The sequence below is a fragment of the Salvelinus namaycush genome, chromosome 20, assembly GCF_016432855.1.
Source record: "Salvelinus namaycush isolate Seneca chromosome 20, SaNama_1.0, whole genome shotgun sequence".
NCBI classification, from domain to species: Eukaryota; Metazoa; Chordata; class Actinopteri; order Salmoniformes; family Salmonidae; genus Salvelinus; species Salvelinus namaycush.
Window position 1 is genome coordinate 23,421,746 of NC_052326.1, and position 18,179 is coordinate 23,439,924.

Genomic DNA, 18,179 nt, shown 5'->3' on the forward strand with positions numbered 1-18,179 from the left:
AGCAGCAGGCGAAGAATCAAAAAAAGAGTTCATCATACTGGTAAACATAGAAATTATTAAATCGTGTTTTGTTTTTTGTTTTGCTACATGAATTTAACAACAAAACTGATCATATCCTCCAAAATGCCAGTTCTCCAGGTAGTTTCTTATGATGTGGCTCCTTGAAATTAGATTGACGGGGCAGTTGAAGGTGATGGACCTTCGCTGTCCTCAAAACTCCAGAAAACACATGTTCCTATTGGTAGGCTATCCACAAACACATGTTCCTATTGGTAGGCTATCCACACACATATAATCTTATCAGTCCAGATCTCTGGCGCAACGGGAAAGTCTCCATCCTCCTCTGTTATACGCAGGAATATGACACACCGTGCGTTTGCCTCTGCTTTTTCAGGTGCTGCTGATGCTGTAGACCTATGCGCTCAGTTTCTCCCTTTCCCATTCTCTAGACACACTCACTGTCTTTGCTCCTATACGCGTGTCTTTCTCCGGACTCTGGTACCGCGGTGTGATGACAGACTAGTCTACAGCCCTACCCCTGCCTCTTTGTGGCGCCGCTGGGTCATTCAAGCAAACTGCTAAACTGGGCACTGTATGCATCAACCCTCCCATTCTCTGTCACGTACCCTCACGTGCAAAAACACAAGCACGCGCGCACACACAGTATTCCCAAAATGCATAGGCCTTTCAAAGAATGTCCTGAAGTGGACACAATTGGTTATTTCAAGGTAGGCTTGTCTAATTCTTGGGCTAATATGTGAATTTTAGGAACTGTATTTTCTCTCATAATTCTGCGCTTTGGGCTCCCAGTCACCCTGTGCAGAAAACAAATTGTTAAAGTTTAAAATTAAGCAATAAAATATCATAATGTTATTATTATATATTTTTTTTAAACTAGGCAAGTCAGTAAAGAACAAATTCTTATTTACAATGACAGCCAAGGAACAGTGATTTAAACTGCCTCAGGGGCAGGATGACAGATTTTTACCTTGTCAGCTCCAGGCAGAGATTCGATCTAGCAACCTTTCGATACTGGCCCAATGCTCTAACCACTAAGCTACCTGCCGGTATAATGTTGTCCAGAAAAAAAGATGTGTGATAGATCCCACTGGACACAGACATCAATTCAACGTTGGCTACCACAGCATTCTGCAGCGGTACGCTATCCTATCTGGTTTGGGTTTAGTGGCACTATCATTTGTTTGTTTGGGTTTAGTGGGACTATCATTTGTTTGTCAACAGGACAATGACCCAACACACCTCCAGGCTGTGTAAGGGCTATTTTACCAAGAAGGAGAGTGATGGAGTGCTGCATCAGATGACCTGGCCTCCACAATCCCCCGACCTCAACCAAATTGAGATGGTTTGGGATGAGTCGGACCACAGAGTGAAGGAAAAGCAGCCAACAAGTGCTCAGCATTGTGGGAACTCCTTCAAGACTGTTAGAAAAGCATTCCAGCTGAAGCTGGTTGAGAGAATGCCAAGAGTGTGTAAAGCTGTCATCAAGGCAAAGGGTGGCTATTTGAAGAATTTCAAATATAAAATATATTTTGATTTGTTTAGCACTTTTTTGTTTACTACTTGATTCCATATGTGTTATTTCATAGTTTTGTTGTCTTCACTATTATTCTACAATGTAGAAGGTGGTAAAGGGAAGTAGTTTGTGGTTGAAGAAAATAAAGAAAAACTCTTGAATGAGTAGGTGTTCTAAAACTTTTGATCCAGTGGTGTATATGTAACTGATAGATGCACACACATATTACATGTTAATGTCATTTGTAAAGTTGTTTTTGTCTGTAATGTCTTTCATTGTGTCGGACCCCAGTAAGACTAGCCGTCGCCATTGGCATCTTCTAATGGGGATCCTAATAAATCAAATCAAATCTCATCTTCACAGACTGAGGCTGTGTTAACACTTCAACAGTTTTCAACAGTTACACTTCAACAATGAAAGTAAACAAACACAACAGCACACCCGGTGGATTACTAAGCACTCACTTCCGTCATCATGAAGTGCTTTGAGAGACTAGTCAAGGACCATATCACCTCCCCCCTACCTGACACCCTAGACCCACTCCAATTTGCTTACCGACCCAATAGGTCCACAGACGACGCAGTCGCAACCACACTGCACACTGCCCTAACCCATCTGGACAAGAGGAATACCTATGTGAGAATGCTGTTCATCGACTACAGCTCAGCATTTAACACCATAGTACCCTCCAAACTCGTCATCAAGCTCGAGACCCTGGGTCTCGACCCCGCCCTGTGCAACTGGGTCCTGGACTTCCTGATGGGCCGCCCCCAGGTGGTGAGGGTAGGTAACAACATCTCCACCCCGCTGATTCTCAACACTGGGGCCCCACAAGGGTGCGTTCTGAGCCCTCTCCTGTACTCCCTGTTCATCCACGACTGCGTGGCCATGCACGCCTCCAACTCAATCATCAAGTTTGCGGACGACACTACAGTGGTAGGCTTGATTACCAACAACGACAAGACGGCCTACAGGGAGGAGGTGAGGGCCCTCGGAGTGTGGTGTCAGGAAAATATCCTCACACTCAACGTCAACAAAACAAAGGAGATGATTATGGACTTCAGGAAACAGCAGAGGGAGCACCCCCCCTATCCACATCGACGGGACAGTAGTGGAGAAGGTGGAAAGTTTTAAGTTCCTCGGTGTACACATCACGGACAAACTGAATTGGTCCACCCACACAGACAGCGTTGTGAAGAAGGCGCAGCGGCGCCTCTTCAACCTCAGGAGGCTGAAGAAATTCGGCTTGTCACCAAAAGCACTCACAAACTTCTACAGATGCACAATCGAGAGCATCCTGTCGGGCTGTATCACCGCCTGGTACGGCAACTGCTCCGCCCACAACCGTAAGGCTCTCCAGAGGGTAGTGAGGTCTGGCATCACCGGGGGCAAACTACCTGCCCTCCAGGACACCTACACCACCCGATGTCACAGGAAGGCCATAAAAATCATCAAGGACAACAACCACCCGAGCCACTGCCTGTTCACCCCGCTATCATCCAGAATGCGAGGTCAGTACAGGTGCATCAAAGCAGGGACCGAGAGACTGAAAAACAGCTTCTATCTCAAGGCCATCAGACTGATAAACAGCCACCACTAACATTTAGTGGCCGCTGCCAACATACTGACTCAACTCCAGCCACTTTAATAATGGGAATTGATGGAAATTATGTAAAAATGTATCACTAGCCACTTTAAACAATGCCACTTAATATAATGTTTACATACCCTACATTACTCATCTCATATGTATATGTATATACTGTACTCTATATCATCTACTGCATCTTGCCATCTTTATGTAATACATGTATCACTAGCCACTTTAAACTATGCAACTTTATGTTTATATACCCTACATTACTCATCTCATATGTATAGACTGTACTCTATACCATCTACTGCATCTTGCCTATGCCGTTCTGTACCACCACTCATTCATATATCTTTATGAACATATTCTTTATCCCTTTATACTTGTGTGTATAAGGTAGTAGTTGTGGAATTGTTAGGTTAGATTACTTGTTGGTTATTACTGCATTGTCGGAACTAGAAGCACAAGCATTTCACTACACTCGCATTAACATCTGCTAACCATGTGTATGTGACAAATACAATTTGATTTGATTTGATTTAAAGCACAACCACCAACTACCACACTAAAACAACCACAAACTATTTCCGCTTTACCACCTTCTGTCCATGCCTCCTCAAGGCAACAGCACACGCGGGAGAGATATTCCCATCTTGTCATGTCCTCTATATTTTCTCCTGTCCTGTGTTAATAGCAGATTGCACCTTAGCATACTTGTCTGGCTCCTCATTGCACATCCACCAAGACGGCCTACCTCAGTCAGACGTTCTTCACAGTTCGGGAGGTTGACACAACGCAGTTGTCAACAATGATGGAGAGGTCTTGGAGCTGGCAGGTCTCCCAAGGCATGAATAGCAGTGCTGTCTTGTAGAGTTTGAGCCTGAGGGTGTGGACCAACATCCAAGTGTGTGTAACAACACATCCACCACACTGATCCTCAACACAGGGGCCCCTCAGGGGTGCTTGCTCAGTCCCCTCCTGTACTCCCTGTTCACTCATAACTGCACGGCCAGGCACGACTCCAACACCATCATTAAGTTTGCCAACGACACAACAGTGGTAGGCCTGATCGCAGACAACGACGAGACAGCCTATAGGGAGGAGGTCAGAGAGCTGGTCATGTGGTGCCAGGGCAACAGCCTCCCCCTCAGCATGATCAAGACAAAGGAGATGATTGTGGACTACAGGAATAAGAGGACCGAGCACGCCCCCATTTTCATTGACGGGGCTGTAGTGGAGCAGGTTGAGAGCTTCAAGATTCTTGGTGTTCACATCACCAACAAACTAACATGGTCCAAGCACACCAAGACAGTCGTGAAGAGGGCACGACAACACCTATTCCCCCTCAGGAGACTGAAAAGATTTGGCATGGGTCCTCAGATCCTCAAAAGGTTCTACAGCTGCACCATCGAGAGCATCCTGACTGGTTGCATCACTGCCTGGTATGGCAACTGCTCGGCCTCCGACCGCAAGGCACTACAGAGGGTAGTGCGAACGGCCCAGTACATCACTGGGGCCAAGCTTCCTGCCATCTAGGACCTCTATACGAGGCGGTGTCAGAGGAAGGCCCTAAAAATTGTCAAAGACTCCAGCCACCCTAGTCATAGACTGTTCTCTCTGCTACCATATGGCAAGCGGTACCGGAACGCCAAGTCTAGGTCCAACAGGCTTCTAAACAGCTTCTACCCCCAAGCCATAAGACTCCTAAACACCTAATCAAATGGCTACCCAGACTATCTGTATTGCCCCCCCCCCCCTTTTCACATTGCTGCTACTTTCTGTTGTTATCATCAATGCATAGTCACTTTAATAACTCTTTTATTTCTTATTCTTATCCATATTTGTTTTAACTGCATTGTTGGTTAGGGGCTCCTAAGTAAGCATTTCACTGTAAGGTCTACACCTGTTGTATTCCGCACATGTGACTAATAAAATTTGATTTGAAGCGGAGACATCTTCCAAAAACACAGAGATAATATGTCAGGGGAGTGGCAGAAAAAGTGAGTGCCTTCAGCATACCAGTGATAAGAGAGACCCTGAAATGCCAACACAGAGGGGGAGAGCAGAGTACTATACATATCAATAACTTTCCTAGTTTCATCATTTGCGGTAAAGTGCCTCACACCATCACATCTGGAAAAAACAGAAACCACCAGTTCGCAATAAAGGTCGCAATAAAGTAAACAGACAAGAGACAACAGCACGCAGTAGAAATGAAAACGTTAGCTAGCTGAAGCTAAGTGTTAGCGAAAGTGTTTTGAACCTGTTGAAAATAAACTTCCAATGCTCCTTCGTGTTCTTCATCCAGTTGTTTCATCTTCAGCTGAACATTTCAAATGTGCTTTGTTGAAATATTTTCCGATCATGTCTAGTTAGAATACAGCTTATGTCAAATTGACGTCAAAAGTAGAACATTTTGGCATTTTAGCTAACCCTAACTCTTTTCCTAACCTTAATCTAATTCTCATAACTTGCTGCGTAAATTCTCCTAACCTGCTACGAAAAGTCAATTCTGACATAAGCTGTACTCTATTCAAAACTATTTTTTCCTTCTGCTTCAAATAGTCCTGCAAATATGACCTATCTAATTTTAACCAATCTAATCTTTGTTTTAGCTTTGACGTAGTGTCCGTCATCAGTATGGAGTGATTTCAGTGCCCCCCCACAAAAAAAGTCAGTGCCAAAATAAATTGTATTTGAATTCATTCAATTCAGTTTGAAATCATGAAATACAAGTTCAATTTATGAAATAAATGATTCCATTTGAGCATTACACATTCAAATTCAATATCTTAATACAAATTCAAAATGATGGAATTCAAATACAATTTTTGTTGGCACTGAAATCACTCGATACATTGGAATCAGCTGAGCTGATGGAGACTTGACAACACTTCATCAGAGATTTTAGATTTAATTCGAATAAAGCCCTACATTTATACCCAGTCGCATCATTGAGAAAATATGGTGAAAATATTCAGTCATACAAGCTAAAGAAAATCAGTGAAGTCTACAAAGAATAGAAAGAACACACACACACTCACAGCTCCATTTCATTTGTGTATGTTTAGTACACCATACCATCACCAGGTGCTTGTGTGTGTAGGAGCCAGGTAGGCCTAATAGCTTGTCTATCTGGAATTTCACCTCTTGCCACTGCATTTTTCACTTCAGGTTCACAGATACAACCATGGGTGATGGAGATTCATCATTTTAAGCCTTGTATAAATCACCACAGTAATTCATAACTTCATCACTACATGATCATAGGCTATATTTACATAGCCTAGCGGATGGGAAGGAAAGAGAGATGGAATGAGGATGGGAAATGGGTGATATGATGTAACATACCACTGTGACCCAGATTTGACAAGTCAAGCACCCACCCCACCCCCTGCTGAATAATGCTCAATAAATGCACTACTGCAGCTGCTGTGTCTGCTGATCCATGCAACGCCTCAAACCAGATCCCCAGATCTAGCTGCTAGGTGGCTCCCTTGACAGAATACATGGCTCGGTGCAGAGCATAAGATAAATATGATGTTGTCCATAAACTCATCTGTTACAGATAATTATTCCACAAGCACAGCAGGAAACAGCCACTGTCTGTTTAATGTCTGTTTAAAGCATTGATTAATTAGCCTACATTTAATCATATTTTAGAGAGAGAAACACCCTTTACTTGCAAGTGCATACCACAGACACCTCATTCAAGTGAGACTGCTCCCCTCTCCAACCTGTCCATTTTTTTAGTCATTGCAGCGCAATATGTGCTTTATGGAGCGAAAGAGGTACAATATTTAGATTCAATAAAAAACAACAGAATAAAGAAAGAAATCATTATTTCTGTCACACCATAATAACTTTTAATGGCTTTATCATGATCGCTATGTGCTTGTTACAGCACTTATTATAAGGTGCGCCCTCTCATGTTTGCAGGGTTCCATCTACTGGGGGAAAAGAGACCATGTCCATAAAGCACATTTATTTTACATTGTTAATCCAGATTATTAAATCATGTATTTATATTATCAAAGTCAATATTTTATTTAAAGTCAATTATGTAGCAGAAAATGAGCTCCGGAAATGCAACAATACATTTTTTGTAGGCATATTTTGGACCGCTATATTCAACAGACAGAAACACGTGGGGTCCTTTTCCTCCATAGGTCTACACAACGTGAGAACCATGCCGAAGTCAAAGAGAGACAAGAAAGGTATGTTTTTATGTCATTCGTCCAGTAAATTAAGGGTATATATAGTCTAGTGTATTGCTTCATGTAACAGTTAACGAATATAGCATTTCCAGGGTATGTTTTGCATCAAGAGGTGAAAGAGGAGCCAGCTAGCTACGAAGCTAACGTTAGCTAACTAGCTAATTATGTTTATTATGATGGCTAATGCTGAAAATACTTTGTTGTCCTGTATGCATCAAACCTGATTGTTTGCCTTTTTCATCTCTTCAGTTTCACTAACAAAAACAGCCAAGAAGGGTCTGGAAACTAAACAGAACTTAATAGAAGAGGTAACTACGTATACTGATAGCCATCAATCCTAGCTAGCTAAGTTTTCTGTCTGACATCGGTATCCAGCTAATAAACGCTTGACTAATGGTCTGTATCTGTATGTCCATGTCTTTATAGTTGCGGAAATGTGTGGACATTTACAAACATCTGTTCATCTTCTCTGTGGCAAACATGAGGAACAACAAACTGAAAGACATCAGGACAGCCTGGAAACACAGTCGGTAGGAACACACACAACACAGGTCTATGCAGCCTGGTTCTCATTACTCAGACAAATCTAATTGTCAGACACCCATGACGTGTTATGCGTATAGGTAGGTGCAGCTGGTTTGACAATGAGGTGATGTTTTTCTTCTTCAGATTCTTTTTTGGCAAAAACAAAGTAATGATGATCGCTATAGGTAAAGGACCAACAAGCGAGTACAAAGACAATTTGCACAAGGTATGCTATATTTGTTATGATTAAGTAATGTAGACTCATGAGGTAAGGTCTTGTACATTTGGTTTGCACAAAGACACTTTTCAAGGAGTTTAATTAATGTTGGTCTCTGCTTATTTTGTAGGTCAGCCGGTTTCTGAGGGGAGAAGTGGGTGTGTTATTCACAAATAAAACCAAGGAAGAGGTACGAGAGTAAGTAAACCTATGTCTTGCATTTCCATTAAAGATGTACCATCATTAAATGTAGTATATATTTTTTTGTTCATCCGGTGCTTTGGCTGATTCCTTGCCCTCCATGGTAGTTTCATATAAGTTGTTTTTCTCTTGATAAATGTTTTTCAGGTATTTCAGCCAGTTCAAAGAGATGGATTTTGCACGAGCGGGAAACAAGGCAGGGATGGCCATAACACTTGATGAAGGACCCCTGGAACAGTTCCCTCACTCCATGGAGCCACAGCTGAGACAGTTGGGACTCCCCACAGCACTCAAGAAAGGTGAGACCTGTCTCTGATGTTCGGAGAAACCTTTCATAAGTCTGTAATGAAAGGATGGCTGTAACCTCTCTAGTGACCCTTTTTTTAATGGACTTTTTCTGCTTCTGCTACAGACTTCAAACTATGATCTAACAACTGAAGCTCTTCGATATCTAGTCAAGTTTACGTTGGATTACTTCCAAAGGGGAAGGATTAAATGTTGCAATTGTTGGCTTATACCCCATTGTTTTGTTGTAGGAGTGGTGACACTACTGAAAGACCATGACGTGTGCAAAGAGGGAGACACACTAACCCCTGAACAGGCCCGTATTCTGGTGAGTTCTAAACCTTTCCCCCAGTCTACACCCGATTGGCCTATGAGACATTCTGCAAGTCCACAGTTGCTAGATGGTTCCATTATTTTCCCCATATAGAAACTCTTTGGGATTGAGATGGCAGAATTCAGAGTGCAGATCAAGTGCATGTGGAACTCTGAAACGAGCGACTTTGAGAAGCTGGCTGAGGAAGAAGAGGAAGAGGCCATGCAGGATAATGACACAGAGGAGGAAGAAGGGGATGGGAAATGAATCTGGATAGACCAATGGACTTCTCAGACCTTAGGATTTTAATACTGTGTGACCTGTATGTTTTAATGCCTCAACCTTCAAGTGTTTCCTTTTGCCTATGAAATGCTAGATTTCTGAGGCACAAATTCACTGGTATGTTACCCATTGAATCTTGTGGACATACATTTTGTGCTTTATACATCTTTTGTCGTCCACTCAAATACAACAGTACAAACTAAAACAGTTTGCTTGGTTGTGTCTTATAAAACATCCCACAAAAAAATGTTTAGTGGGAATTGTTTATGCACAGTATAGCTTTAAGTTAGGGACAGCAATGTAAAATTGTTAGCCACATTGTGATCCTTACAAACGCACCGGCCATGGCAGATCAGTGAAGATAAAATACTCCCATTGTTCTCCAGTTTATTAGACCCAGCCTCCAGAAAATGTTTTTCCCTAATTCATTGAATTTACATGAATTGCTCACCATTAGAATATACAAGATCAAAGTCATCTGTGCCTTTCCTAGTTTGTTTTAATGAATACTTGCATCAATGAATACTTGCAAAAATCTCGCTGTACAATTAGCCAATTGTTATAAGGCAAATCAAGAAAAAATGGCAATGGTTTGTGGATAATGTCGATATAGTCAATCGGATGACCATGGGTTGTTGAGACATCTAGCCGAAGTAATTGGGGCTACCAGGTCCCAGACCTGTTTGAAGGCCTCCACCACCCGCACATCTAGAGGGCCCTCAGAGGCAAATGGGTTCTGCTGCAGCTGCTCGATGCTGGACATTCCAATGGTGACACTGTATCCCAAATCCCTCTGGAACAGTGGCGACAAAACCCAGGTGCAAGAGGACCCAACCATTAGCACTACATATGTCACACTAACTAAACATTTATGGTGATAATTGTAGATAGTACTGCTGACATTGAGTGGCAATTGTCATGTTCATCCTATTACATTTATTTTTAAAAATGCCATAAAGGTGGAATATGTAGAAATCCTTCCGCCATTTACTGTTAGCTGAAATTCTAATGGTTCACCTAATTTCAGTTTGTGACAAAACAAGCAGTCATTGTGTAGAGAATCATTGTACCATCTAAACCGCTGTGAAATATATTTTCCGTAACCAAACATATTGTGTTTGAAGCTGGTGTACAAAACCGAAAGTAAAACACGAAAAAACAAAACTTAATGGGAAGCATAGAAATGGTGCACATAAAACAGATTTACTGCTTAGACTTGCTTTCAATGGGAATGACAGATCTATAGCTTACATTTCTATGTGAATTTGGTTGCGTTGCCCAGAAAGGTACATATTGTAGCTTTAAAATCAAAGTGACTAGCTGATAGTGGGTTGTCCCTGTTCTTGTTGCATGTGGCTTGTTACCTTGAGGTGGGAGTGGTGGTACATCCAGTGTAAAGCAGCATATGTCATAGTCTGCTTGTCTGAGCCATACACTGTCTCCAGGGCCTTCTGAACAAGCTCTATATCCTGGAAGTGGCATTCCTTCCAGTACCTGACATAGAACACATGAATCATCCGAAGGTAATGTTTTTTTTGTATCTAGTGTAAAGGTAATCTCGACAAATAATGTTTTCATTGTGAATAACAATGTTTATCCTATTATTACTGTTTAATGTATTGTAATAGTTTAAAAATGTTATAACATTGTTCTGTAATTTGAATGAAGGCAATGTGGTGAGTGACAGATGCAGGCTTCCTGTGTGTGTTACCTGATAAACAGTGGGAAGTATTCAGTTGTTTGCAAATGGTAACGATTTCAGCGACTTCTGATGCTGTATAGTTTGGTAAGCCAAGCTCCTTGTATTTCCCCTGAAAACCAACATAGAAAAAAAGACCATGCCCAAAGGGCATTATCAAACGTTATTTGTCACATGCGCCGAATACAACAGTTGTAGACCTTAGAGTGAAGTGCTTACTTACAAGCTCTTAACCAACAATGCAGTTAAGAAAAGCATAATTAGAATAATATTGCAATATTTTAATAGTTTATATGGTCACCACAATTTCTTTCTTACTCAAATATCAGCAGGTTTTAGAACCGGTTCAGGGAACAGAACAGAAAACCGGAAAACAACATTTATCAACGAACAGGTTCAGAGCCGGGAACAAAAGTGATCTATACTGTTCAGGAGCAGAGCTGTTCTTTTATTTTCCAATGCAATCTGGGGATCCCTGCGCAACTGAAATGAAGCGCACCGCACTCTAGTAGTGAACATATTGCAGAAACATAGCAGTGAAATATGCAACATAGGGTTTTCTTCCATGCGCTGTGCTCTCCTTATGCCAAGTAGTCAACACTTCATAATATTAATTCAATGGATTGTGGTCAGTAAACCCATGGATTATGGTGTTGATAATATTTATAAAAAATCTATTAGCAAGTAAAAATCTAAAGTGCATAACTAAACTCAGCAAAAACGTCCCTTTTTCCGGACCCTGTCTTTCAAAGATATTTGGATTTTTACGAATTAACACAGATCTTCATTGTAAAGTGTTTAAACACTGTTTCCCATGCTTGTTCAATGAACCATTAACAATAAATGAACATGCACCTGTGGAACGGTCATTAAGACACTAACAGCTTGCAGACGGTAGGCAATTAAGGTCACAGATATGAAAACTTAGGACACTAAAGAGGCCTTTCTACTGATTCTGAAAAACACAAAAAGAAAGATGCCCAGGGTCCCTGCTCATCTGCGTGAATGTGCCTTAGGCATGCTGCAAGGAGGCATGAGGACTGCAGATGTGGCCAGGGCAATAAATTGTAATGTCCGTACTGTGAGACGCCTAAGACAGTGCTACAGGAAGACCAGATGGACAGCTGATTGTCCTCGCAGTAGCAGACCACGTGTAACAACACCTGCACAGGATCGGTACATCCGAACATCACACAGCCGGGACAGCTACAGAATGGCAACAACAGCTACCCGAGTTACACCAGGAACGCACAATCCCTCGATCAGTGCTCAGACTGTCCGCAATAGGCTGAGAGTGGCTGGACTGAGGGCTTGTAGGCCTGTTGTAAGGCAGGTCCTCACCAGACATCACCGGCAACAAACCCACCGTCGCTGGACCAGACAGGCCTGGCAAAAAAATGCTCTTCACTGACAAGTCACGGTTTTGTCTTACCAGGGGTGATGGTCGGATTCGCATTTATCGTCGAAGGAATGAGTGTTACACCGAGGCCTGTACTCTGGAGCGGGGTCGATTTGGAGGTGGAGGGTCCATCATGGTCTGGGGCGGTGTGTCACAGCATCATCGGACTGAGCTTGTTGTCATTGCCTGCAATCTCAATGCTGTGCGTTACAGGGAAGACATCCCCCTCCCTCATGTGGTACCCTTCCTGCCTCATGTGGTAACCTTCCTGCAGGCTCATCCTGACATGACCCTCCAGCATGACAATGCCACCAGCCATACTGCTTGTTCTGTGCGTGATTTCCAGCAAGACAGGAATGTCAGTATTCTGCCATGGCCAGCGAAGAGCCCGGATCTCAATCCCATTGAGCACGTCTGGGATCTGTTGGATCGGAGGGTGAGGGCTAGGGCCATTCTCCCCAGAAATTAAACTAAATGAAACTGTAGGTGAAAACCTGTCTGACTTCACTCTTTCCCAAGCATGTTAGTATGTATATCATGATGCATTCTTTCTTGGGTCATTGGGCTCCTAAGCCAGGTATGTAGACGTCTTAATGCACTGAAAGATCTCTCACAGCTGCTAACTGGGATGGTCAGCGTGGCCTGTACGATTGCCTTCAATGATGGAAACCAATTAGGGTCTAACACTTTATACACACAGGACATGTCAGAAGTGGCATCTTTCTTTTTTGAGAGGTAATGTTTAGCAATAACTACTTCCTCTGGCTTGAGAGGAATATGACATGTTTGTCTTGTGTGTGCCTCCCCTCTATATTCTCCTGTGTTCTCTGTCTGTCTTGTCTGCTCCTCTCTCTCTCTCCCCTCTCTTCCTTGCTGTCTGAAGTTCTGCCTCCCTAGATCTCTTATCTTATTACAGAGATGTCATAGTATCAGTGCTGTAGTAATATGAAGTATTCTGAACAGACAAATACACACAGAAGCAATATGCGCACGAACACACATGCAATATGAACAATAGGCAAATAATGTTTACCTGAATTGAGCGAAAGGTAAAATCTGGGATCATTACTGTTCCTTAATGATATTAGCAGTTCACTCAATCTTAAGCCTGATTTAACATTCAACTGTCTTACCCTTCACTAACCACAATACCTGTGTTCTCTCTCTGTTGCTTTAGCAACAAAATCAACATGCGTGCAACCACGGGGCAAAACATGAGGTAGGCTTAGAGATAGTTGACAACATGTAAGCTATATTTCATCTCCAATGCTTATTGCAAACAAATACATTTGCACAATGACCACTTGTTGTCTCAAATACATCGTTACAGTTGTTGGTTAGCTAGTTAGCGAATTTGAGCCATATTTGCATTGACATGAAATGTCCAAGCACCTCAAAACAAAACATGGTATCAATAACATGATGAAACATCCTGAAATGAGCAACTTATGATTCCTCACATGACAGTTTGTCATTCTTGCTAGCAATCTGGCCATCCAGAATCACAACAGGCTGTCTTCTGCCCCATGGTTAGACAGTAATTGTTTATTTTGAGATAATTGTCGGGTGGTGAACGGAGTTCCAGCAGTTGGATTCAGTGTCTAGATAGCTAATCAATTAATGTCAAATCTCTGTACTAGGTAGCTAATGTTAGCAGCACTAGGTAGCTAGACTAGTAGTCCCGGCCTAACGTTAGTTAGTTAACATTAAACAAGCTATCTGTCAGTGCAGCTTTTGAGTCAACATGTTGAAATGTAAGTTACTTGAATCTCAATAACATAATCATGGGCTAACAAAATGTGCTATAGTAGTAGCAAGCTAACAAAGTTGACCTCCGTCCTTGTCATCTTTGCGCTCTCTCTCTCTCTCTCAGAGAATGAACAGTCGCCCGAGCTTGCCGAAATATCATTTATTTGGATGAATTAAAAATAACTTTGGAAAACTAAAAAGGCAGGGCAGGCCAGGGCTCATGATTGGACTATTCAATGTAATGCACTGTAGCCTAGTTTGTTCTACAACTTCCAAGCAGGGCAAAAGACTAGGGCTGAGACAAAATGAATCAAAGCCTGGATCTGGTGAAATCAATGTTCTACTCACTCCTACTGTAATGGTCTGGGCCTAAACCACATAAAACAACACTAGACACTATGGAACTCAAAGCTTTTACAATCTCATCCTGGAATATACAAGGTCTGAGGAAGAACCCAGACTTTATTCCATGTGTAACTCTGTGTTGTTGTTTTTGTCGCACTGTTTTGTTTTATCTTGGCCAGGTCGCAGTTGTAAATGAGAACTTGTTCTCAACTGGCCTACCTGGTTAAATAAAGGTGAAAGAAAAGAAATAAAAAGAAATTGGAAATACAGACATTGTCATCCTACAAGAAACATGGTATTAAGGAGACGGACCCACTGGTTGCTCTCTAGGTTACAAAGAGCTGGTAGTCCCATCCACCAAACTACCAAGTGTGAGATTCAGGGGGTATGCTAATTTGGTATAGAGCAGACCTGACCCACTCTATTAAATTAGGTAAAACATGAACATTTTACATCTAGCTAGAAATTAATAAGGAAATGATCTCAACAGAGAAAAATGGCCTTGTGTGCTACCTATATCCCCCCAATAGAATCCCCATACTTTAAAGATGACAGCTTCTCCATCCTAGAGGGGGAGAGCAACAATTTCCAGGCCCAGGGACATGTACTAGTCTGTGGTGACCTAAATGCCAGAACTGGACAAGAACCTGACACCCTCAGCACACAGGGGGGCAAACACCTACCTGGAGGTGACAGCATTCTCTCCCCCATATGCCCCCCTAAACACAACTATGACAACAAAAACGGGTCACAACTCCTGCAGCTCAGTCGGACGCTGGGTATGTACATAGTCAGTGGTAGGCTTCGAGGGGACTCCTATGGTAGGTACACCTATAGCTCATCTCTTAGCAGTAGTACTGTAGACTACTTTATCACTGATCTCAACCCAGAGTCTGTTAGAGCGTTCACAGTCAGTCCACTGTCACCCCTATCATATCACAGCAAAATCACAGTCTACTTGAACAGAGCTATGCTCAATCATGAGGCATCAAAGCCAAAGAAACTGGATAATATTAAGAAATGCTATAGATGGAAGGAAAGTAGTGTGGCTAATCTACCAAAAAAGAATTAGGCAACAACAAATTCAATCCCTTCTAGACAATTTCCTGGACAAAAAGTTTCACTGTAATAGTGAAGGTGTAAACTTGGCAGTAGAAAACCTAAACAATATATTTGACCTCCCAGCTTCCCTATCGAATCTAAAAATGTCAAGCGGACAACCGAAGAAAATGAACAACAATGGTTTGATGAAGAACGCAAAAACATAATAAAGAAATTGAGAAACATATCCAACCAAAAACATAGAGACCCATAAAACCTGAGCCTACACCTTCACTATGGTGAATCACTGAAACAATACAGAAATACACTACGGAAAAAGAAGGAACAGAACGTCAGAAATCAGCTCTATGTAATTGAAGAATCCATAGAATCGAACCACTTCTGGGAAAATTAGAAAACGAAACAAACAACAACACAAATAGTTATCTATCCAAAACTGAGATGTATGGATACATCACTTCTCCAATCTTGTTGAACCTATAACAAAGAACAAACAGCAAAAACATATACATGATCAAATACAAATCCTAGAATCAACTATTAAAGACTACCAGAACCCGCTGGATTCTCCTATTACATTGAGTGAACAAAATACAAACCCTCCAACCCAAAAAGGCCTGTGGGGTTGATGGTATCCTAAATGAAATGATAAAATATACAGACTACAAATTCCAATTGGCTATACTTAAACTCTTTAACATCATCCTCAGCTCTGTCATATTCCCCAATATTTGCAACCAAGGACTGATCACCCCAATCCACAAAAGTGGAGACAAATTTGACCCCAATAACAACCGTGGGATATGCGTCAGCAGCAAGCTTGGGAAAATCCTCTGCATTACCATTAACAGCAGACTCGTACATTTCCTCAGCAAAAACAATGTACTGAGCAAATGTCAAATTGGCTTTTTACCAAATTACCGTGCGACAGACCACGTATTTACCCTACACACCCTAATTGACAAACAAACAAACCAAAACAATGGCAAAGTCTTGTCGTGTTTTGTTGATTTCAAAAAAGCTTTTGACTCAATTTGGCATGAGGGCCTGCTAAAGAAATTTATGAAAAGTGGTGCTGGGGGAAAAACATACAACATTATAGAATCCATATACACAAACAAGTGTGCGGTTAAAATTGGCAAAAAATACACACATTTCTTTTCACCGGACCAGGTGATGAGACAGGGATGCAGCTTAAGTCCCACCCTCTTCAACATATATATCAACAAATTGGCAAGGGCACTAGAACAGTCTGCAGCACCCTGCTAGAATCTGAAATCAAATGTCTGCTGTTTGCTGATGATCTGGTACTTCTCTCCCCAACCAAGGAGGGCCTACAGCAGCCCCTAGATCTTCTGCACAGATTCTGTCAGACCTGGGTTCTGACAGTCAATCTCAGTAAGACAAAAATAATGTTGTTCCAAAAAAGGTCCAGTTGCCAGGACCACGAATACAAATTCCATCTAGACACCGTTGCCCTAGAGCACACAAACTATCCATACCTCGGCCTAAACATCAGCACCACAGGTAACTTCCACAAAGCTGTGAATGATCTGAGACAAGGCAAGAAGGGCCTTTTATGCCATCAAAAGGAACATAAAATTCGACATACCAACTAAGATCTTGCTAAAAAATACTTGAATCAGTTATAGAACCCATTGCCCTTGATGGTTGTGAGGTCTGGGGTCCGCTCATCAACCAAGAATTCACAAAATGGAACAAACACCAAATTGAGACTGCACGCAGAACTCTGCAAAAATATCCTCTGTGTACAACATAAAACACCAAATAATGCATGCAGAGCAGAATTAGGCCGATACCCCCTAATGATCAAAATCCAGAAAAGAGCCGTTAAATTCTACAACCACCTAAAAGGAAGCGATTCCCAAACCTTCCATGACAAAGCCATCACCTACAGAGAAATTAACCTGGAGAAGAGTCCCCTAAGCAAGCTGCTCCTGTGACTCTGTTCACAAACAGACCCCACAGAGCCCCAGGACAGCAACACAATTAGACCCAACCAAATCATGAGAAAACAAAAAGATAATTACATGACACATTAGAAAGAATTAACAAAAAAACGGAGAAAACTAGAATGCTATTTGGCCCTAAACAGAGAGTACACCGTGGCAGAATACCTGACCACTGTGACTGACCCAAACTTAAGGAAAGCTTTGACTATGTACAGACTCAGTGAGCATAGCCTTGCTATTGATAAAGGCCAACGAAGGCAGACCTGGCTCTCAAGAGAAGACAGGCTATGTGCACACTGCCCACAAAATGAGGTGGAAACTGAAATGCACTTCCTAACCTCCTGCCAAGTGTATGACCATATTAGAGACACATATTTCCCTCAGATTACACAGACCCACAATGAATTCAAAAACAAATCCAATTTTGATAAACTCCCATATCTATTGCGTGAAATGCCACAGTGTGCAATCACAGCAGCAAGATGTGTGTGACCTATTGCCACAAGAAAAGGGCAACTAGTGAAGAACAAACACCATTGTAAATACAACCTGTATTTGTTTATTTATTTTCCCTTTTGTACTTTAGCTATTTGTACATCATTACAACACTGTATATAGTCATAATATGACATCTGAAATGTATTTTTTATTTTGGAACTGTCATGTCCTGACCTTAGATATCTCTGTTTTTCTATATATTTTGGTTAGGTCAGGGTGTGACTAGGGTGGGTACGCTAGTTTTTGTATGTCTAGGGTTTTTGTATGTCTAGGGGTTTTGGTATGT

The 18,179-nt window shown here is 41.9% G+C and overlaps 1 protein-coding gene across 1 annotated transcript; it reads left to right on the forward strand.

The window, feature by feature from the left end:
• Positions 1-7,246: 7,246 nt before the first annotated feature.
• Positions 7,247-10,856, forward strand: LOC120065135 (mRNA turnover protein 4 homolog). The gene is made up of 8 exons (XM_039015894.1): positions 7,247-7,345; positions 7,595-7,653; positions 7,772-7,875; positions 8,015-8,096; positions 8,218-8,285; positions 8,436-8,587; positions 8,825-8,901; positions 9,001-10,856. Exons 1-8 carry the CDS (start codon positions 7,318-7,320, stop codon positions 9,151-9,153), a joined length of 723 nt encoding a protein of 240 aa, XP_038871822.1. The 5' UTR covers positions 7,247-7,317; the 3' UTR covers positions 9,154-10,856.
• Positions 10,857-18,179: the final 7,323 nt, after the last annotated feature.

Bases quoted from the DNA above. Each gene is read 5' to 3' on its own strand.
- LOC120065135 (XM_039015894.1), top strand. From the start codon at position 7,318: ATGCCGAAGTCAAAGAGAGACAAGAAAG. The intron at 7,876-8,014 runs GTAGGAACACAC...TTTCTTCTTCAG, and splicing joins ACAGCCTGGAAACACAGTCG to ATTCTTTTTTGGCAAAAACA. The intron at 8,902-9,000 runs GTGAGTTCTAAA...TTCCCCATATAG, and splicing joins CTGAACAGGCCCGTATTCTG to AAACTCTTTGGGATTGAGAT.